Below are 24,084 nucleotides of genomic sequence, written 5' to 3' on the forward strand. Positions count from 1 at the left end.
ATCTAATTAGGAGAAAGAGTAATGGTATGCATGCTCTGCTGCTCTGGACACGTCATAGATGGCTCTCCAGTTCATTAGCAGTCCTGGTGCTTCTCCCTCCAGCTGCAAAGTGGACCACTGGGGCACCTTATGTGGAGGAAAATGCAGACGTAACATGGGGAATATTGTATATTAATGATGAATGATCTGTTGGATGCTAAGAAAAATGTTGTTAGTACAGCGAACCTAATGCAATGTCTGCATTCGTTTACACGTTTTCTCCGTCCACTTGCTGATTAAATGACTACATTCGGTTCCACGTAGCAATTGTTGATGGCAGTAGTCTCCCGAAGCACACATTATAATTCACATGTAATACATTTCATTTTGAATTTGATGGTCTGATTGTCTTCCGGACGGATTATCAGGACCAATTCAATCTTTACCACAGTCCTCTAGACCACAGTGTTATTTTAAAAGGATAATCTTATAAGAGATTTGATAATGGGGCGAATCAAAGTTTTATTTGTATTGGTTTAGAGGAAAATGGCACCTCCTGGTTCCAGTAACCACACTTGTTGTCAACTCTTAAACCTTTTTTTGTTTGGCATGACTGTAAAGTAATGGTCTTTTCCAAAGTCTAGGTGTCTTGGGTTGTAAGAGACACTCTAGACGCGTTGCAAATTTACAGCACGGTACATTAGAAAACATGCTGTATATCATGTGAGCAAACTGACGGTTCTTTGTCGAAACCATAGACATGGTGTTCGGACATGATAGACATTCTCAAACGTTTCTAACAAACACTGAAGTCATGTGAAGTTTGAAAGTCTTCTCTTTCCTCACGAGACACTATGTTGTTCTCCTTAAAGCACATAATGTCGACGAATGCTGTCCCATTTGGTTTTTGCCAGGTTTATTGTTGAAATTCATCACTTTTTTTGTTTCCTAGAAGCGTTTTGAGATTGAGAAGATTGATAAACACACTCCTCAAGATGCCTTGTTCGGCCAAAGTTTAACACGTATATAGTCAAGAAGTCCCTGACCACTGTGTTGGGAAAGACATTTTCGTTGTATTGATTAATAATACTAGGGCTGTAGCAATACTTATCTCATCATAGGATTCAATACGATTCAGTTAACGACGATTTCAAAGGAAAAGTGAATTTAAGTGACATCTTATGATTTATCCACTTTCTCTTGGTTGAATTAACAGGACCGAAAACCTGTCTGAACACCAACTTTAAAGGCAGCTGAAGACGGCTGTACAATATCCTCTCGTCCTCAGTCATCAGAGGGGTCTCACGGGATTTTGTTTTTACTCTAGCTGTGGTGGACATTATGACTATGAAATTGAATTGCAACTAACAAAATGACCAAATGCAGTGATAAATTTAAATTTAAAATAATAACTTTTTCTTGCACACTTATTTCTATATAAATTAACCAAAAAAGATCTAAAATGAAAAAAGATGATTTAAAAGCCAAATAATATATAATTATACAGCAAAATCGATTTGATGCAGTTGAATATATAGTACAGAGGAAAAATACAATCTGTTTATCGTTGAATCCATTTAATTTCTCAAACCTCTAATTAGTACTATCCGATGTGTGGTTTATTTTGAAAACATTTTCTACAAAGTCATAATAACATATGACTGTTGACCTGTCATTCAGGGTTATTAAAAAAAAACAAGTAAAGTAGAGAAACTGAGTAAACAACTAACTCTATCTGGATCATCTTGACACAGAGAAACAAGCCTGGGGCTTCTGCTGATTCAGCATTATGGTGGCATGTACTTTTTATATATATACTTAATGTTTAGTTTTTCCTGGTTATGACATTTTTTTTTAACGCTTGTCCGTGAAAATAATGCAGACATTAAGTAGTCAGTGTTTGCAAAAAAAAAAAAGTATTGTGGACCATTTATTGGTTGTTTTTTTTCTCAAGATTGTTAAATAATGTTAATGAGATTACATTTTTGACGAAGACTGACTGACGCCTCACGGTGAAGGACCAGGTCCGTCCGGCAGGTTTGACATTGAACTCCCAGTGCCGCCGTCCGTCCCCGGGGTATTTACGGTATTAGTCACTGTTAGCCGTCGCCCTGAAGCCTGACACTACCAATTACACCATCCGCAATTACCTCGGACGATTCTAAAACTGCAATCTGCTGATGGCTCCCAGCACCTGTAATAGATGATCGTAATCACCTTCGTTTCTTAAACAAAGTCCTTGAGCTGTTTGCATCGGCACGTCTGTCGCCCTGCATGTAAATACCGTTTCCTGTGGGGATATATACGGCAGCTCGAGTACCTCAAGCACTCTCCACCCTCTTATGTTCTGCATAACTGTGTTTAAGGTCCGGCTCGATTGGTGTGGTCTGAGGATCATTTTACCTCCTGTTGTCGGTAGAGAAAGACGCTTCTGTGCTTCTGCTTGATATATTTATGTCCACACTGTCTGTCTTGACTTCCTCATTAAGTCTGTTAACTTGGTCATTTATAGCAAAGTTTTCCAGACATGAGAGAGAATTGAGTCATTTACAAGTTTGTTCTCCGTTGTTCTTTCCGTTCATTGTGAAAACTGGTTGTTTCGTCAACAAATGTCAACTGTAATTTCTTTATTCAATAAAGTAGGTATTAGATTAACCACTTTTGGCAGTTTGATTGGATCAAGGCTAGTGTTTCTAGGTCATGATCACAATAACACAACATTATGACATTAAGTATTAGGTGCAGTCTTTGTGTACTTCAAATTTGATTGAGGATATTCTTTACTAATAAAGTACTTTTTCACAACTGTCATTGGTAGTAGACGCATGCCATACTTTTCTTTCCCATTATTATCATAACTCTCATAACTCTATTTAGACTTGTTCAACCTGTTTGCCACTGTCTTCCTGTCTCAGCTACCATGGAATGTAACCGAAGCTGATAAAACTTTAGTTTCTGACACTTTGACACCAGCACATTTTTATAGTCGGCAGAGAGGAGTCAGTTGATATAATGGACTTCACCCTCTCGGAGCAATGAAAAAGTTGACATGAAAACCGTCAGTTTTAAGAATATGGACTTGGAACTAAAACTCAAAAGAATATACGCCAGATTTAGGATAAAGTCACAATCATTTTACTTGCACAAGGAGAGATCAAAACAGAAAACACTTGCAAGTGTCGTTTGAATTCTCTCGAAAGCAAAGACCTGCTTTGTTTTGCATCATCACAATCAGTTATTAAAAGTATTAAAAAAAACAAACCTACAACAAACAAATTAGCTCAGCAATTTCCCATCAAAAATTTCACCAAAAAATGGACAAAAAATATCCAAGTAAAGCAAATGCCAAAGGGATACACATGTGCCTTTTGTGTCACGGTGTGTGTCCGTCAGAAAAGAGTATTACTAAGGAGACACATGGCTTTTTCACAATACATAAATGCACAATACTCAACAGGAAATGGTAGTAAAGGGGGTGAACATCGACACAGGTTGGACATTCTTCTGAAAATCCTGTCTTCCTGTAACTTTAGTTAAATATCTCTGACCTATAACAATATGTCTATAACTGGATTCCTGTCATGTATTTGGCCAGCAGTAGTAGCAAAACATGTAGTAGTAGCAGGACCACCCGTGTTATGTTAGAGTTCATCAGTAGCCTGCTTAACTCCTGAGCAGGACACTTTGCCTTTGGCTCAGTTGGCAGATCTGATAATGCAGAGTTTGTGTTTCTAGAAGCTGAGCTCATCACTTCTCCTGCTATTGATTGCATCTGTAACCTGAGAGGTTAGTGTTGCTGCCTCAGATGCAGTGTGCCAGGCCTCCGAAGGGCAGCCTAGAGGAATGAAGACGTGCTCCCGTGTCACCTTTGCCACGATCCCTCGCCTTCGCTTGGAAAATCCACGGAGGATTAAGAGAATCCTTGGGAAATGATGATGTGATGCAGATTCTGCTGGTGAGTTTACAGTGGTCGTGAAAGCAGATGTGCGCGTCATTTTTATTTACGGCGGCGATCGATTTAAGGCCACCGCCGAGTGAAACTTCAGTCCCACCATCTATCTAAATCCCCCTCACCTCCGCATCACGCCCACCACCAGCTCTGAACGGCGAAGAATTACTGCTCGCTGGGCAATAAAGCAAACGGTCGGAGGAATCACAGGGTGATTAGTGCGACTGGAGTGTTGAAGGCATGTGACAAGTGGAGGAGGGCGAGGAGGAGGAGGAGGAGGAGGAGGAGGATGGAGAATGGTGGCAGTTCTTCCTCTTTATGACAAACTAGGTTGGGAAAATCTTCGGTACAGCGCTGACGTCGCTACCGTATTGTTCGGACTATAAAGCGCACCGGATTATAAGGCGCATCGATAGCAGGCGTAGTGTCATGTTATTTCATTCACCCAGGAATAGTTTTTGACGGCCAACATTACATACGCTGTTATTAGTGAGAATATAGTTGTGTGTCACGAGGGTTTTTAAGTGCAGAGAGAAAGAATAACGGGAAGCGTCCGAGGCAAAACCAATTTTTAGTTGGAGTAAAATTAGCAAGCCTCCTGGAGCAATACTAGTGAACTTCCTGGAGCAATACTAGTCAACTTCATGGAGCAATACTAGTGAACTTCCTGGAGAAATACTAGCGAGCCTCCGGGATAAATACTAGCGACTTTCCTGGAGTAATACTAGTGAGCCTCCTGGAGCAATACTATTGAGCTTCTTGGAGCAATACAAGTGATTTTCCTGAAGGAATACTAGCAAACTTCCTGGAGTAATACTAGCAAGCCTCCTGGAGCAGTACTAGCAAACTTTCTGGAGTTATATAAGCAATCTTCCTGGAGCAATACTATCGAGCTTCTTGGAGCAATACTAGCGATTTTTTTGGAGCAATACTAGCAAACTTCCTGGAGTAATACTAGCGAGCCTCCTGGAGTAATACTAGCGAGCCTCCTAGAGTAATACTAGCAAGCCTCCTAGAGTAATACTAGCGAGCCTCCTGGAGCAGTACTAGCAAACTTCCTGGAGCAATATTAGCGATCTTCCAGGAGCAATACTAGTGAAACTCCAGGAGTAATACTAGCGAACATCCAAAATTCAGGTGTTTATAAGGCGTACTTGTCAGTTCGTCACTCTTTGGGAGTTTAAGTGCGCTTTTGGTCCGAATAATACAGTATATGACATGAAATCGGTTTCTTGCATTTAAAATAATTTCAAGACCTGAACATGTGACTAGTGTTAATCATTTCAAGTCATCACTTGCATGATTACTATAAACTATTCAAATTGTATTGCAAATATTTAAATATATTGATGTAAATATTTGCATCAATATATGATGCAATATATTTTTCTGCATCAATATTCTCAAATTACAGATAATTTAATTCAATTAATCAATCAAAAAGAAATTTAACCTAACAATATAGAACATATTAAATTCAAGTATACATATAAATATATTTAATTTCCATTAAAAAAAAACTGATAAACTTCCATACAGTTCCAAACATATTTTTTACCTATACAAACAATCACACACTGATGGGAGTAGGCTGTAACGCAGTGCCCGAGCTCACCATCAGGAGCAGTCAACAACACAATCTATTTCAGAGCTGAGATTAAACCGTCAACCATTGAAATCCTCTCTTGATAAGTGAAGTGACTGCTGTGGCAGGCTCATTGGTTTCCCTTTTTTTTTTTTAAAGAACACTTCTGTATTTAAACCAGAATTGTTCCCATGGCAACAGCCATGTACACGCCACCGGAATACGAATGGCTGTGACTGCGAGTTAACAATGACACACCTCGGTACGGACGAGTTGCTGATTTTTGAAGCGGAGAATGAGGAGCAAAAATGTGAACAGAGTCGAGGATTAGAGCCACACTATCAGCAACACAACAGGAGTGTGATGAGTCCATGCAGAGAATGTGTTAATGAGAGGACAAGGCAGATCGAACGGCTGCCATGGACGGGCACACCAACGCACAACATACTCTAAAAGCTTAAAGAAAAAAAAAGAAGAAAGGAATTCAGTTCAAGCAAGGTTACTCATAGAAGCTGTATCCGTGGAGGCTGGCAGTGATACAGAGCGCTGGCACACGGATGTTGCTTGTCACCTTGTGTTTGGTTTGACACCCGTGCAGGAGTTGTGTGCTGTGGGTCACATGACGGCTCTGCAAAGAGGTCACTCATCTGAATCAGGATTTTTATGGCCACCTCTCGGCTTACTGAGCCGTCAGGTGATGCTTATTTTAACACGCGAGCTTAACTGCACAAACGCCTTGTTTTAGAATGCCGTTGAAAAGCCAGAGTTAACAATATGATAATATGCATATTTAACAACGGCTCGATAAGTAAATTCTCGCACAGTTTTCCCCTCGCCATCGCACAGTTCTCCTTATGCTGCCTTGCAGAAGTTCTTTCTCACGGTGCTACATATTTAATAATATTGAATCAAGCTGCAGTTAGGAAATGCACAACGACAGATAAACTTTAACGCAACTACAGTACTTGGTGTGACACGCTAATTGCCACACCTATCTTACTTATGGTGCTATTGCAATACTGTAATTCTTTATTTATGTTGGTATTTCAAAAGTGATGACTTGCTGTGATCGCGTTGCTGGGCGGCCAAGCATTACGGATGAGAGGGATGGTTTTTCATATGCAATGTTAAAGGGCAACTAGTGTGAAACTCCTGACTCACTCACATGTTTCAAATGTTGAAGTCTTCCTCCCCAAGATGCAGTAAGTCCATCATCATGACCATGTTCTATTCTTTATAAAGTTCTTCCCTGTCTGAAATCTTGGCGAACGTGAGGTTACGAGAGCGCAGTTAGATATGACGTAATAATGGCTTCACTCCTCCTCCGGCCTGTATTCACACACCGCTTTGTTTATACAATGAGTCCCTTGGGGGTGGAGACTTTTGGGATTAATGACACAGAATGAAAAACCTCAATGCTCGACCAATCACAGCAGAGTGGGTTTGGTTATGGTGAACAAGATTTTATTACCAGAAAAAATAAGGGTCTTCAGTGGGCGGGGCTTAAGAACATGAATGTAAATATTTGAAATTAAAAGAGTTTTGTACAAGCAGACACATACTCGCATAATAACTTCAAACTATGAACACATCACATGGATAAAAGTATTGATGATAAACGTTCAGGTTTTGATCTTTGTACTGTTGAATATCGGCAACGCAGTCACTGAAATACTAATAGAAAAAAACTAATTAACTCTCAATAATAAGATATTGAGAGTTATGGTTATGAACCAGCATATGGCTCGTTTAATCACAGAGCAAAGATTATTTCATTGCGCTTAAGGCTACATTCAAGAATAACAAAATGAGTCAGTTTATATAACACTGATTTATGATTTGTACATGTACGATATGTATCATGATACAGGGACAACAATGCCACAGATTGCAGTATATTGTGATATTGTATGATCAAGGATATATTTGTAGTATTGTCGACTACTTGACTCTGGTGTTGCAGAATTTACAGACCACATGACTCTTGACCAAGTCGTAACTGCTTTCATTTGCTTTGAAACCAAAATGTCCAAACATCAACTTTAAAGCTCCTGAAGTTAACTGTATCCTCTTGTCCTCAGTCATCACTGGGATCCCGCAGGATTACATGGTTTATTTACCTGGGGAGGATGTAATGAGTGCGGCCCTCTACCAGCCAGTATTAGTGAACATACTAGCACAGTTTATTGAAATGTAAACCATAAAATAACTATGGTTAAAATGATTAAAATGTATATTACATACCTTCCAGCCTAACACAGTGAAGGCAACTTCAGCTTATTACTGCCTTTATTATACACCAGTGACGGATAAGATGTCGCCCATAAAAAGTAGCTCGCTCCTCTTCAGTACAATAAAGATGCCATGTTCACCTCGACATTAAAATATGAATATAACCAGCCGGCTAGCGTATCTTTTAAGCCCTAGTGTCGTAATGTACTCGTCAGCACTTTTTACCCCAGTTTTATTTGAGTAGGCGCTCTGCTGCACTCATTTCCCGATCACTCTCTGGAGTTCATGCGAGGTCCTGGATGAGTTAACTTACAGGTCTTCATCTGGAGCTTCTACTGTATTATTTTTTACACTTTGTTGTGTTTCCACTTTAGCACCTGCTCAGTGTTGCTGTGGCGAAGAGCATTCGCTTCATCAACTGTTTAAAGGTTTTTTTTTCTAAAAATAACACCCGAGCAACGGGAAATAGTCTGCTTGTGTATTCTATCGGACCACATGAGAATGTCGGCGGATTGTTGTTGACTCTCTTATTCCACTGCCTCACTTTGTCGAGGCCGTGTGCAAAATAAGGGGGACTATAAATGTTAGACGTGATTCAGTCTCGGCAGATTGTTCGGGCACAGCATGTTTGCACAGTTAAAAAAAAAAAAAAAGAGCAGCTTGTTAAGTATGGCAAAGATTTCCCGACCCTGACGTGTGGTTTACATAATCAAATTTAAAGTCTTTTGCTGCTACTGGCTTTAAGGAATGCCTAGAGCGCTTTTTTAAGATTGTTTTGTTTCGAACGTTAATCGCTTTTGCTTTAAAAGAATGCTTTCAAGCAATTATGTGTAGACGCCCTTGTCGCTCATCACCAGCTGCTTTCTGTCTAGAGGACGAATATTTAAAAAACTCAAACTTTGATTGCCAGGGTTGAAATGCAACATGTTTTTTGTATCACTAATAAATAAATAAATAAATAAAATAATATATTAAGAAAACACACTGAACACAAAGGCCGTCCTTTAAATGTTTGAAAAGCATTTTATTTGAACAGTTGTTTAACTGCTGAGAGATTTAATGAAAGCTGTAAATTAATAGGAATTATGCTTTTATTTGTTTTGTTGGGGTGTGAGGAAAATATTGATAATAGTTTTTGTCTTTTTTAAATGATACTTCATTAAAAATCAACAGCACTGCATCAGTTAAAATATTGTGTTGCTATCATAGTTTTTTATAGTTTGTATTTCAATAAGGTCTGTATAAAATAAAAATACAATTTTAATTAACAATAAACATGCAAATGTTCACAGCATTTGTTTATTTTTTTTGTTGCGTCCCCTGCAACTAAAGGAACAATTAAAAGCTGCGAGATCTTGGTGATGACTGAGGATGAGAGGATACAGTTGGCTTCAGCCGCTTTTAAAGTTGATGTTCTTCAAGAGTCATGCGGTCTGTACTTTTTGCAACACCAGAGTCAAGTATTCAGGCAATTAAAAAAAACACATCGTAGGTCCTAAACCATTGCAATTAAATATGGCTGGTTATTCAGTGAACATTTTCGATGATGAACGATACTTCTTTATACCTGTTTTCAAGATCAATTCTAATGGAAGGAAAATCACATTACAAATGGTATATCTTGAGTAAGTTTTTTTTGGTAAATTTCCACTCCAAGTGGTTTTATTCCAGAAAAAAAACCTTTAAATAACTTCCAGTGCAAAAGAACACTTGCTAACAAGTGGCAAATTAATCTGACAGCCTTTTCACTTAGTTTTTCAATACATGATTAAACAGAACCAGGCAGCAAAAGACAAAGAATGTTTCAATTCTCGGTTCTACCCGAGCATTCTGGATGGTGCCACAAAAGAACTGAAGTTCGATACCCAGCCCTAGCTATATATTGTATCACGTGATACGCAGAATACCACCACACCCTTAGTGTGTATAAGTGTTTAAATAATGACTAGTCTTTACTGAGAGGACTTTCTAGCAAAGTCAGGAGGTCAGGTTTGCTGCATGGTTGTGTTCTCTTCACACGATTTATTTTTATGAGTGATGGTCTTTTTTTCTGGGTTCCTAGAACTGCAATGAAAAGCCTTCTCTAGACTATAAGATGAATCGGCGTGGATTTGCATTAGCGGCTCACAGTAATGCAAATTTTGGTCAAAATGCAAAACGTTATGAATACAACTACACAAATTTCTACCTGTCCTGCTGGTTGTTTTTTTTGTCACCACTTCCAATCACATGCTTTGGTTAAGTTGCTCACAGATGCATGAAGTCCTGTGACCAAGTGCGTTTTCTCTCCCGTCACACAACAGCTCCTTTCAGCGCCTGTTCGTGTCACACCACTTTCCTCACAGTTGACCCAGTGTTGCTGTAATGGAGGCCATTAATGAGGACAGTTTTCTTTATGGGAATCTGCAACACTAAACGCCGTGGTCACTATGTTGTTTTACTTGGTTGAACGACAAATTGGATAAAACCCGGGCTCCGTTTACCCCAGTTAGACATCTTTTTTTTTCCCCTCAGTGCTGAAAATAGAAAACTGCGTTTACCTTATCTCCAACGACAGTGGGCACAGGCCCATAGCGTTTCGCAAATCAATGGGCCGTCCTTCCATCCCATGCTTTCTGCCATTTCCACACCGGATTAAAGCATGATGTGGAAGAATGCAAGAAACAATGTACCCTCAGTTAAATTCAACTTTGTTTTATATATAGCATGTGATGTGATAAGTTGATCTTCTGATTTCAACTTAAAGAAAGAATGTTTTATCTTGGTTAAAGGAAGTTTGTTCTTCAATGTCCCCTTTGAGTCAATCTCTATGTCCACTGTAATGTGTTGTTGGAATTTAAAAAAAATTGAAAATCCTATTTTAAATCAAATCAATTTTTGCTGCTAGTCCATTCATGTTTTTTTTTTCTATTTTAATGTGTTCAGGCAATGACCAGACTTTTGATGAAGAGATATCAAATTTGATTTTCTTATGCTCAGCTGGACTAAAATGTATTTCATATTTCTATAAATGTTTATTAAATACCTTTGTTTATACAAGCTTTTTGCCCACATCTTAAGACGTTTTTATTTGTTAAGGCTTTTCCTTGATTTTCTGGAACTCCTGTTGTGTTATCAGTTTTATCTTGATCTTTAAAGTATATACTTTATTGAATATTGTTTTGATTGTTTAAGCGCTTTGTGACCCTGTTCTGGAAAAGCGCTATACAAATAAAAATTACTTACTTACTTACTTACTCAAATATGCTATTCTTCATAATATTATATTTACGCAAACAACCTCATTAGAGACGATTTATTCCAGTCACTGCAGCAAAAACATAAAAACAATAGAAAAACAATCCAAATAAAACCCTTTGAAGGTACTATCAATACTCTGACTATACTTCTCTGGTGTAGATTCACAGCTACATACAAACATGTCTGCAGACTTACCATATAAACATTTGTTAGCAGCAATATGGCTTTTAACATGTTGTGCGTCAATATTGTGAAGATTTTTCTAAACGAACATTGGAATTATTCAAGGCGAGACCATTGCTTCTTAATGATTTTTGCCCCAAACCATATTCTGTGTCAAAATACATTTCCTTCCTCAGGCTTTCTCAGACCTTTCACAATCATAAATCAATTGGAATCAATTGACAGGAAAATCAATCCTGAGTTTAACTTCAGCTTAAACACATATTTGGCCACACAGAGGTCATGCATGTCTATTATTTAAGAACCAAAAAAGAGCATTTCTGTGTTTTCTCTCACGCCGTCAATGACAGAAGGCATTCTAGTCTAGCCTGTTTTTCTTTTCTCGTCATTACAAGTGTGACATTTACACCTTAATCGCCTGAGATTTCCCCTCCCTCTCACCCTCTATGAGGTAGTCCTAGTCCCCAAAAATAGCAACACTAGAGAATGACTCATCTTGGAGCGCCTTGTGAAGACTGATGAGGAAGAAACAATGAAATACCTGATGTCCACCACCTAATCCTAGTCATAATCATTATCCTAGTGAACTACTCGTTCTCCGCAAAATTGCAAGTTAAAAAAAAAGGTTAAGAAAAAATACTAAGGTCAACTTCAATGTCATAACGAATGATCTTTATCATTTAACTTAATTTCTATTTTTAAACATTTCTAAGAATACCTTTTAATTGTACAATGTCCAAATCGAAAACAATGACAATTTTTCGCTGAAAGCTCCATGGCCGGCTCTTTGTGTTTGAGTGGTTCGTTACATTATCTTCTAATGTCCCAAGAGCATCCTTCCACTGTATTTCATCTCCTTCCCATCTTTTTCCCAAGTCTTTCATCTACAGGCTTCGGTATTCCGTGCACCCCCCCGCGCTCTCCATCTTTTCCTATCGTCCCATCCCCCATTTCCAAGGTTTTTCTCGCCCACATATCCACCAATAAGACATCCACGAAGACCTAATTCTCAGAACTTCCTTTAGAATGAATGTCTTGGGTTTCATCTTAATGATGTCGCAAGAAGATCATACAATGTCGTGAAGCCTCTGTTGCGCAAGCCGTTTTTGTTTAGTCGCGCGACTGGCTAGTTATCACCTTGTATTGTAGGTTATTAAATTAGTATCCAATGGTCATGAAATGGATAAATGAGCTGGTTTTGATCTGACTTTGACACGTTAAAGCCTGAGGGAGTAACCAGTACAACTGTGCTTGCAGAACTGGATTAGGTGTTTGCACAACTTTACTTGCAAAAGCTCTGCTTTATAAATGAGTCCACAACATGACACTTAAAACAGTTTCGGTTTAAGACTTGAATTTTGCTATAAATACAAATAATGTTCGATTAATACGTTCCACTTAAAACTATTAAAATCCAGAAATGGTCGCTTCAGTCCTCGACTACCATCCCCTAATCCACACGACACCCAACCAAAACCAGGCAACCGAACCCTCCCCTCACCCATTATTCCACCCCCTTTTTTCCATTGGCATCAAGCTTTAAGGGATCCCAGTTTTCAACCATATCCACCCTCGTATCGCGTGCACATCTATGCCCTTAATGGAGGGTGGTCCGGCGCCTCCCTGGTCCTGAGAGGGTCGACGGCGAGAAGAGGGTGAAGGCGAGGTGAAGCGCTCTCAGCAGCTGTCATTGCTGTGCATGTCGAGCGAGAACATGGAGAGGAGGAGAGAGAGGCAGGCGAGGACGGTGTGAGAGAGAGAGAGAGAGAGAGGGAGAAAGAGAGAGAGAGCAGCAGAATAGAATCGAGTGCGAAGGGAAGAAGCGTTGCGAGAGAGAGAGCGAGAAAAGCTGTCCGGGCGCTCTCTCCGCTCACATCGCTGGCTGGCTTGGCTCACTGTTGACGAATGAGCTGTCTACCCACGGGGCTGGGAAACGGCAGCTTGTGACGAGCCGGGGAGAAGGGGAACATGAATGTAATGCGTACCTTGCCTCGCTTGCTTACAGATACCGGCCAGAAGAAGACCCCCGAGAAGAAGGATGGAAGGCGCATGTCGTTCCAGAGACCCAAAGGAACCATCGAATATTCTGTAAGTATCCAACTATGCTCCCTCTCTTAGGTTGTTGTGAATTTTTTTAGCTTTTTTCTTACCCCTCCTCGCCTCCCCCTTGCTATTGTTGCTGCTTTCATGTGTGCGTCTGCCGCTGGTGGCTTCTATTGACCTGACTAGCTCCAGTCGTAGTGTCGCTGTTTTGTATGTTTTGAGGGCGACCACGCTTCAGATCGGGTCTTTTTTTTTTTTTAACACGTGCGGATGTGTTGACAGGGGATGGTGATACCTGCCTCAGAGATTGAGTCCTGTCTTAAGATCCATTTCAGCTCCATCTTGCATGATCAGGTTCGACTAAGTAAGAGCTCTTGTTTATATCTCCAGCTGATCCGGACAGGCAGGCGTGCAGGTTTCGACTGCCTGGATGTGTGATTTAGTTTTTTCCATTTACTCCACAGTATGTACCATGTATTGATGAGCATTCCACCACAGTGCTCACCAATGACCTTCCGAGTGTGCTGTCATTTGTATTGATCTAGTTATGGTGCCACACTGAGGGGAGGGGAGAGAGCGGAGGGGGATCTGGTCCCCCTGCATAAAACTGGAACCGGTGTCCGCTTTCCCCTTGTTGTGTTCTTGAAATGACCCCCAAACGTGGTTGCAGTCAGACGGCTTCTCTCTCCGTGGCAGCAGCGAGAGAGGTGGCATCGCTGTGTCTGGTGTGTTCGTCTGCTGAGAGGACGGAGGAGGAGGAGGGAGGCGAGCCCCGGAGACTAATGGAGTCTGTGGTCTCACCCTCCAGTTTTCTCAAACTATGGAGCTTTTATTACCGGATTCATGATTGGGCTCGAGCGCGATCGGCTCCCTTCCCCCCACACACCTCAACACCTAAGCAACACTGACATCACCATCACGTCAGTCGTCCGAGACCTGCAGATTGACACGGCTCCGAGTTTTACCTAGAACAGATGGTAGATGGGGAGAAAGGGGGTGGTCCAGGAAGCTGGGCAATTAAGTAATCCTCCAGAAGATGGGAGACGCGTCTCAATCATCGAACAATATTGCTCTTGTCAGCCGTCACGCCTCCGTCATACATCACCCCTTCCTAGACGTCTGCTTGCATGATGGATGGAGGGATTAAGAGCCGATGATTGGGTCCTGTTTGCCGACACGTCGCTCGGGGCATCGGTTGAACCGAGCATAGCCGAGCATACCTGTGTGTCCTGTCAGTGGTCGAACGATGGAGAAAAGGGCTTTATCTTAAACTAATCGTCTGTGCCGCGGCCGCTTCTTTATTTGTCCTGCGAGCTGATAACTTTATAATCTATCACCCATCGTGCGCAGGAAAATGATGTGCTTCCTCTAAGGCTTCCTTATTGATATCATCGACTCCCTTCTATTTCTCTTTCTCACTCGCATGCTTCTTTCAAAGTCTTTTATTTTTATCGACCTGAGTAGCTGCAAACCAGCTGCCAATAATACACTGATAACACCAGTCCATTATGCTAGCCCTAGCTATTGGCTGACCCGCATCCAATCATGTGTGTTTAAAGTAGAGTTTACTGGGGAATATAATCTAGTTTATTTTCTTATTTTTTAATTGTATAGTGTTACCAACACCACATTTCATAGAATCTAAATATAATACAACTTCCCTGTATGCCACACCTGCGTATAAATTGATCTAAGTAAAATATCTTTATTTAACTTTTCAACTGTTAAAAAAAACAAAAAAACACTGCACAAAACCCCTGGTACTTGTATCTGCTTCAACCTACTGTTCTCTGAACGTGAATTGCATTAAATTAAATTAAATCTATTTTGAACTGAAAATAATCTTCGTCCCCAGTTTTAAGTGTGGAAGAACAACAGTCTTGGATGAAGTTGAGATGCAAGTATTTGCAGAGCAAATGCAGGTGTGAGACACTCGCCACTTTCAAAGTGTCTTTGGGAAAGGTCAGTGGAAGTGGGAAAGATTGGAAAGAAAAAAAATCAGGCCACACACATTCATCAACGAGGCTGCTAGTTTGATCACAACCCAGACACGCACCAGATGCTGCAGGTGTTTTGCTATTTTTGACTTGCACTTGTTTCCCCATGTAAAAAAAAACAAAAGAAAAACAGTGCTTCATTCATCCCAGAATTAAAAGGTTCCCAGCCCCAAAGATCTCCAAATCTACCCTAATTAAAATCAAACCCCGTTCTTCCGGAGATTATCTTCACAAGACTGAAAGCCTTTTAAACTTCCTCCAAGGTCAGTTTTGTATAATGTTAAATGGTCTTGAAGCGCCGCCGCGACAAGTTGAATCTGTTTATCCTGCCTTTTTTACAGGAGAATACTCGTGGAGAATAAAAAATAAAAATAAAAAATAGTGCTGCTCATTAGTGTGTCTGGCCGAGTGTGGACCAGCTCTGGTAAGAAGCAGAAATACATGGTTTAAAAAATCTTTTAGGTAACTTATCAAGAGAAACATTCGCTGCTATAACGATGGCCAAACACTGGCTTCTTCCTTGACCCTCTGTCTTTGACTCATATAAGCTTTAAATTCCCTTCTTTTTTTTAAAATTACAAGCAGTTTAGTTGTTGATATAAGCCTTTTCTTTAAACATGTTTTTGTGAAGCATTTTGATGATAGTTAAAGTTAGTAAAAGCGGAGTAATAACTAACATGTGAAGTATCACAATGGTCTTTCCAAGGATGGTATTTTATACTTTTAATAAAAAGATTTTAATTAGTATGTTATAATGATTGATAATGAGCCACTTATGCACAAATAAAGTCGTTTATTGATGGTTAATACCCGATCTTTAATTTAAACTGCGTGGTGTTTTTTTCATAGCAAACGTTTTCATCAAAATGTAGTTGCCATGCATTGAATTGGTGTCTTGAGTTTTTATGGCCAGACTTTACCCTGTCTACACTCGTGCAAGTGCTCTCAGCAGAGCTGGCACAGCAAAGCTCTCATTATGCTTTGTATAGTTGACGCTGGAGAGCAGTTGCGAGGCGAGCTGCCTGGATTCCGGGTTTGTAGAGCTTGTGGAAGAAAGAGGGAAGTTGTGGGTTTCGCAATGTTGCTAACTTCTGTATTCTTATGCATGTGTGAAACCTCAGGATGTCATTTCCACTTTTTTATGCAAAATGTTTGTCTATTTCTGTGAAGATGAATCCTTGCTTTTGATAATAAAAGCCTAGTTATATAAAGATGAATCGATAAATATCATTCTATGTACTTGTTTTTTTAATGTATTTAAAAAATATATATTGTAGGCTATCTTGGAAAATAAATTCCAAATACTAATTTCCTTCTTTTTTTTTTAGTATTCAGGACTTCCCCGATGTGTTTATTGAATGTAATATTACTTATATCAGTAATCAATGCAACACAGAATTTTAATTTTCCCAAAAAATTGGAAGGCAAAAAGCTCTGACTTATTAGTTTAATTTTTTTTTTGTACCTAAAAAGTTGATACAAAAAGATACTCACAGGCTGGATTAATGGATGGATATTTATGTTTAAGATTTTATTTCATGTTTAATGTAACGCTACCTAATGGTGGAACCCTGCACTGATAATGGTAATAAACAGAATTCTGATTCTGTTACTTTTACTTCCAAATGATCTTGTATGCTAGCCACCATCAGTGGAGGTTATGTAGCATTATAAACCTAAAGCCTTCCACATGACATGTTATAATAGTTGGAGTAGTTGTTCTATGTATAGCTGTTCAAAATGGGAAACTTGTCTGAAAACTGTATTAATATCCCACTTAATAATTTGACCGTTTTTACTAATAATTTACTTTAAACACATATTATGTGAAGAAAAAAAAAAGTATATTAGTTTAATCTTTCATGATTCCTCTGTCCAGCCTGGAAGATAAACACTTGTACACATCTGTGGACATATGTGTGTTTACGAAGTGGGTGTTATCAGTGATTAGGAGCAGAACACGCTAACCACGGAAAGAATCATGTGAGTGTTGACTCAGGGCCGGTCTTTGTTGAAGTGCACAGCTTTGAGTGAATTTTAAACCTCAAACATTCACCTGAAAAAAAGAGACTAAATACAAGAAGCTACGACGGCTAGTGTGGAAAAGCTTTGACGTCTCCAGACTATCCGAGCAGCTAATCGTAGTGCCATTAAGTCCTACATGTCTGACGCGACCCCCGCGCAAACAATCAATGCTCGGGATGAGCAGACTAGTAGTCATTACGACTAATGGCATTTCATTTAGCTGATGCTTTATCCAAGTGGTCTTGCATTGAGATGGACATGGAGTGTTGAACCCAATTGGTTGCCCCTCATACGGTGTGTTTAAACTGCTGTTAAAGAATCCCATGTGAACTCGGGTAAAGTCAGGTTTAAACACCAATAACGACTATTATTTATGGCACTTTTTAGTTTATCTAGTGTCAGGGTTTTTTCATCGGCCAGCATAAACATGAATTATAAATGTCTTACTTTGAAATTTCTTCCCCTTTATTCAGGGTAGCCTCTGCATAATGCCCCAAATGTTTGAGATTTCAAAAAGTTGTTTTACATCATTTTTAGTGGAGTTCTTGTTTTCAGTTTGTTTGTATAAAACCCATGTGAATATTTGTAATATGAGGGTTGACCTCAAAAAGGTGAGTTCTTACTCTACTACTAATTAAACCAAATTATTTTGTCATAGTCACCAATTGGATAGCAAAAAAAATATTGTTAAAAATATTTAAATGGCATCTACTTTTTAAATCTTATTGTTGTGGCGAGTGTTTCAACTAAGATGCAATGTTTGTTCCTTAAGATAATTTCTTTTCTTTTTTTCTTTTTTTTAATTTATTTCTTTGATATGATGAATTTTTAAAATAATATTTATGAAGGTAGTACAAATCCTTGTATGCACTTTTCCATCAGTACCATATGTCTTAAAGACAGACTGCAGAAAATCTCACTTTACTGTCAACATTTAATCACAACATATATTGATCCACAGGTGGTCATGGCAAATATCTATAGTTTCTACATCATCACACCACAGAAAAAGTGTGTGAAAAGGTTTATGCTTATAAAAAAAAGAAGACCCTCACATTAGATGTTAAACAATCCATCATGGATTAGATCAATACAAATCCTTCTAGAAGCCTGAGGCCGGTTCTGGGTCAAAGTTTCATATTCACAAACTGGTTGATTCCGAATAATGAATCAATTAATTTGTGATAAATAACGACAATAATCGATCAGCACGACAAGAAGCTGTCCGTCATTATTAGTTGTGATCCTGGTTCTGTTTACGGTGTCTCCTTCCTTTCCGTCCCCATCCTTCAATATGTCAATAGCGGGTCTTTATCAGCATGTTACACTAGCATGTCAGTCGTCCTCTGCTTCTTCATTGAGTTACAGATCGCTGGATCAATGGCTGCATAACTAAGATTTGTCACAAACAATGTTTCTATTTATGACAAACAAATCTTTGATCCCGTTGTTGTCCAGATATTTGCCAGAATCTTCCCACTTCCTGACTTTGTTTACTCCTCTGAACAGTGGATATTTTTACTCTATTGATCCAACCAGCTCTTGTTACAGTAGTCGTTTGTTTGGTGTGCGAGCAAAGGTTGTAGCTCACTCTAAAAATGTTTCTAAAAAATATGATTTTTTCTCAATGGTTTGCTCCAATTTCAAAAAGTAAACCACAGTTTACACGGAAATAAAATTTGCCGCTAACAATCCCCTGTCTATAGAAAGCTCTATAGATCGGTTTGGGACCTATAGCGCTGAAGCTATGAAGCTAAAAATAAGTAGTTCATGCGTGAGACAGAGGCAAATGGCACCTTGGGAGAATCAATGCTCAGTGCAGAAACCAGCAGCATGAAAGGCTCGTGCACAGTCGGAGCTACTCTGATCATTAACACTTGATCTTTTGAACCGGAATATACGTTTATTGTTCCGACCATCCGTGGATCTACGTGTGCATATGATGGCTTCATGGAGTCTGTCTGACGGGAGGTTCATCAGCTGATACTGTTGTGACACTGTTTTCAATAAGATAACATGTGTATACTTTTAGATAAATCTATCTTTACAGCAGGAGGAAGCTGCTTGTCAACTGTCTTATGACTTAATAACCATTGATTAGCGTCAACCTTCATTCAGCTCAAGAGGTTTTATCTAAACTTGATAAAAAATATTGTCCTCCTGTGATAAGCTCAAAGCTGTAAACCATCCTGTATTGTCGTACATCGCTTATTATGGGTTTGTATTGGCAAGAATCTGGCGATTCGGTAAAAGGAGCATAAATACGATATATTGTGATACTGTAGTAACAAAGATAAATTTGTAGTATTATCCAAGCACTTGACTCTGGTGTTGCAGACCTTGTGACTCTTGACGAAAGTCGTAAGTTGTTAGTTTTGAAACAAAAATGTGTCCAAACCATAAGCTTTAAAATTGACGACTGTATCCTCTCGTCCTCAGTCATTGCTGAGATCTAGCAGAATGTTACTGTTCCTTCAGCTCGGGAGGTTTTATTGACTATCTAGCGGCCAATAGTTTATTTGCGACAGAAAATGTTCATTTTAATTCTATTGTTATTTAAGAACCATTTAAAATGAAAACTCTGATATTAATAAATCAAATAATAACATTTGATTTGAATCCAAAAAAAAAAGAATCGACAGATAGAAAAAGACTTAAATTTAATAGGTATTCTCTTGAAATGGTGAAAAATGATGCCAGAGAGTACAATTATGTACAAATTGGCCTAATTTTAATTACAATTAATTGATCCAAAATGTATAACTATAAAAAAAAAATCCTATTAGCACCACTTAGGCAGAAAATTATTTAAAAATGAAAGCATAACAATTTTACGAATCTTTGTAATGCATCAAAAACATGAAGATTTTCAATTTAGAATATGCCGAGTATTTACTCTATACTGTATTGTACAGTACAACAAGTTTTCTTTATTACTCAATGTTCAACCTCCGCTCATCTTGGCTTTACAATAACCATTTTCTCGAAACATATTTTTGCTAATTGACGTCACTCTTTGTTCATGTGATACTTGGTTTAAGAAAACAAACTGAAAAAATAAACTCAAGATTCGTACTGTCGTGTTCTATTGATTAGACTTGATCGTATTCAATTGGTATCGTACCCACAGTCTTAGTAGCTCATTCACAATCCATGGGTTCACCTTACAAAAGGAAGGTCTTTTTGTTTTTCCCCATTATGTTGGAACAACTCAAGGAAAAACCTATTAATAATCTGGTTTATTTTCCCTTTCTTTACTGTTATTTATTTATTTAAGTTGATTTATTTTACTGTTTCAGTTATTCATCCCGTAACTGAACCGACCCTGACTTCACAAGTCCATATTTCACTTCACGTGGGCGACGATTAACCTATTTAAGAGACATAAGCATTAAGCAAATCAGGACAAGTGTGAAAATGAACTGCATGTTATGGCGACGTTCCACAATTAATATTGGAATTATTGTCATAGATTTGGTCAAACTCTAACTGACACTGCCATCAGTTGAATCTCAAACCAGGACTGTTTACACAGAGCTAACACACTTTTGTGTATTTATTTTTTCCACCATCACTTTATTTGCTGTTATTCCAGCGTGTTTACCCAGCGTTCAGCCTGCTCAGCTCTGTGTGAGTTCCTCCAGGGACCATCATTTTGTGCTTCTAATATTCCAGTGTGTGTCTTACCTTCACTTTTAAACCTCGCTGGGAAACTTTAACTAAAGCTGAAGCTCAGATTCAACGATTCACTGAGATTTTTCCACACATGCCCGAACCTGGTCTCATTAAGACGGACACGACCGCCTTCGTTCGTGGACGTAAGGCTTCAGGCACGTGGGAAGCGTAAACGAGTTTCGACACGAGAGGCACATCTGCAATGCACGGATGCAACTGGTTAAGACAAGCAAACACACCTGTGTCACACTGCAGGGTTGCAGCAGCAGCAGCTGAGAGCCGACTCGCAGCAACCGGTTCAGCCCGGAGACATTCTGGCTGTTGAGTTCTCCACATGTCTTTGTATATATCCTCATTCCTTCTGATTGTTTTGACAACCGAAGAATGCCGTGAACATGAACCCGAGCAGGACGCACCGGTCGAGTGACAATCATTTGAAATTAAATCATTATTGAGATACAACCAGGGTTGGCAGCGACGTCAATAAAAATCTTTATATGATACATGAATAAATACAAAATTAATCTGTTTATCTAAATTTACCATTTATATGTTGATTATTTTTATTTGTAGTAGTATGTTATATGTGTATTCTACATCGTGGAATGTAAACAAATGAAGTTAAAAAACATTGAGAACACTTTTGCCTGATGGTAATACTTGCCATAATTTTTTGTAATGCAATCCAATCACATTCATAAAACACTGAAATGCATTTATAAGGCTTTATAGATGACGTTAAGCCAGTTTATAATCATCTACGTAAATACAAATTATACAATGTCCTGTAATAACAAATAAATTCAGTTTATTTGAACAATGTAATATTTGTATATAGATTGTAATTACAAGACAGTTTTCCCAATTTACCATATCTTATTAAGTGGCCATAAACCATTATAACCCGTTTAATATAAACTATTATGTGCTCAATGTATCATGCAAGAGATCTTTATGTTAACTAAACCATTTTCAAATATGATCGTCTTTTAAAGAGTCATTTTATTTGTAGAGGGAAATAAATTCACATGTATTTGTTAAAAACTATCTTGAAAAGTTAAGGCTTTTAAAACCCATCTTTCTACTCGAACTGGTATTAAATGTAAAATTATTATGCAGAAAACTTAATAGAACGAAAAGTGGATTCACCCCTGGACAGGTGCAAGTCCTGTCTTACATTTTGAGAAAACTGTCTTTTACAGTGTTATTGTTTGTTTCTGTCTTTATTTTGAACCGTAACTTCATTCTTTACCTTCTTCCTCTGAATGAAGGTTTCCAATGTACAGATTAATTCTGACAATGCTGACTCTGGTTTAAGTCTGTTTATCTATCTCTTTTGCACATTTTGTACTTCAGCAGTTGTGTTGGAAGATTCAAGAGATATTTGTCTTAAGTCCAGTTCAGTAAGAAAGTAGGAAAATCATCGACTGTGGTGATGCCAGAAGGTTAACAATTCTTTACAATATAATGCTGTATAAATGTTGTGCTGATGAATTGAATTGTTGAATATTATCTGCTTTTATTTTTATTGATGTTTTTTTCTTCTGCTGGCTTGGTGGATGTCTCTCCATGCGTCCCATGGGAACTACTATATCTGCTCTACACTTGACAACTTCCACTTGTGTCACCTCCCAAAATTCAAACCCTGCAACCTTAAACTGCTGCTTTTCAAGTGTCGCTTCTAACCTTTCCTTTTCCGCATCAATGGCTGTAAAGAATCCTCTGCGACGCATCACGTGATTCACTGTGTTTCTGTCCTCTCTGTCTTGTGATCCAGGTGGAATCCCGGGACACACTGAACAGCATTTCGCTCAAGTTTGACACCACGCCCAACGAACTGGTTCAGCTGAACAAGCTGTTCTCCAGAGCGGTGGTGCCCGGCCAGGTGTGACACCCGTCGTTGCACGCCCTCCTTTTTTTTTTTCAACAACACTGATCTGCATCACTGTCCCGCATTAGACCCTCAGCACTTTTGATCTACAAGGAATATTTTAACGGCATGTTTACTGCTGCATCTGGAGGGAGGAGGGGAAACAAAACCTTCTCCCGTGGAGGCAAAGTTTGCTGACTCACCGCTCGCATCCCTGCTATCTGTCACCGAGATAATTGCTCGCTAATTGCAGTGTCGCTTGTCCCATTAGGATGCAAGTCATTATAACAGACCTGCTTCTGATTCATGTCTGCCTTAACTTTGCTACATAAACGCTAGACTGCGGCCAGAGAACCACATGCATTCAGCGCTCAGACGTATCATTATGACCAGTCCAGAGTCCAGAGTAGCAGCTGTATTGATGTGTCGGCTCGTCAATGTTTCATAAAGAAAATCGGAGACATACATGACCCCGTTGACCCCTGCAAAAGCTCCGTTCCTTTTTTCCTTCTCCTAATTTAGACACAAATTAGCTTAGTTTTTGTCTTTAAAAAAAACTAGGGTTAATAAAATCATCAGATGATAAATTGATCATCATTGAAATCTTAAAGCATTTAAACATTTTATTAAATTAAATCAACGTTGACACATTGATTTTTTTCTTTTGCTTAAAAATGTTTTCCAATGTTCCATATTCATTTTTACATATAGTTTAATATTCTAATTCCAATTATATAAATATCCTTTTTCTAAATACGATATTGTTTAATTCTTCACCTTATAAATTTAAAATAATAGTTTAGAAATATTATAATGGTACTTATACGACCATTTCTAACAAACATTTACAAATTTGAAATGTTAATAATAAAAGTAGTAATAAAAATAAATGATTCATTTTGTAAAATGTTCGCAATTTTGTAATCAATGAAAAAAGAATAATTTAGCCTTTCAAAATTTTAATTATCAAATTAATTTTTATTATAAAATCGTTCAATAAACACAATGTTAACCTTTTAGTATAGAAATCATTAAATGATATTGATAAAAACAAAAAAATTACTTAAGCATTTATTCAACCATTCAAAAATTCTGATGGCACTGATATACTATCATACACGTCTGTATGAATGTGTCAAATTGAATGATTATCAAACACTAACGTCTATTCGTGTCACTCTAGAAACGGACACGACTCACTCAGCTTCTTCACCAGGTTTAACCACATAATAGACAGAAGCGAGAAGACCCAAATATCGAGAGCTAGTTATATACACGTCTTTAAATACTTAAAGCACTCATTAAC

At 38.5% G+C, this 24,084-nt stretch overlaps 1 protein-coding gene across 6 annotated transcripts in view; it reads left to right on the forward strand.

Annotated features, from left to right (window-relative positions):
• Positions 1-24,084, forward strand: part of oxr1a (oxidation resistance 1a) — a 150,564-nt gene that overhangs the window by 87,894 nt on the left and 38,586 nt on the right. For 5 of the 6 annotated variants that reach the window (XM_087805345.1, XM_087805344.1, XM_087805347.1 and 2 more), the window contains 2 exons: positions 13,174-13,256; positions 22,686-22,793. In XM_087805345.1, the coding sequence (XP_087661471.1) occupies positions 13,174-13,256; positions 22,686-22,793 (191 nt within the window). The remainder of the gene's footprint in view (positions 1-13,173; positions 13,257-22,685; positions 22,794-24,084) is intronic. The other variant, XM_087805349.1, reaches the window with a different exon arrangement.

This window comes from Callionymus lyra, chromosome 13, assembly GCF_982586985.1.
Source record: "Callionymus lyra chromosome 13, fCalLyr1.hap1.1, whole genome shotgun sequence".
NCBI classification, from domain to species: domain Eukaryota; kingdom Metazoa; phylum Chordata; class Actinopteri; order Syngnathiformes; family Callionymidae; genus Callionymus; species Callionymus lyra.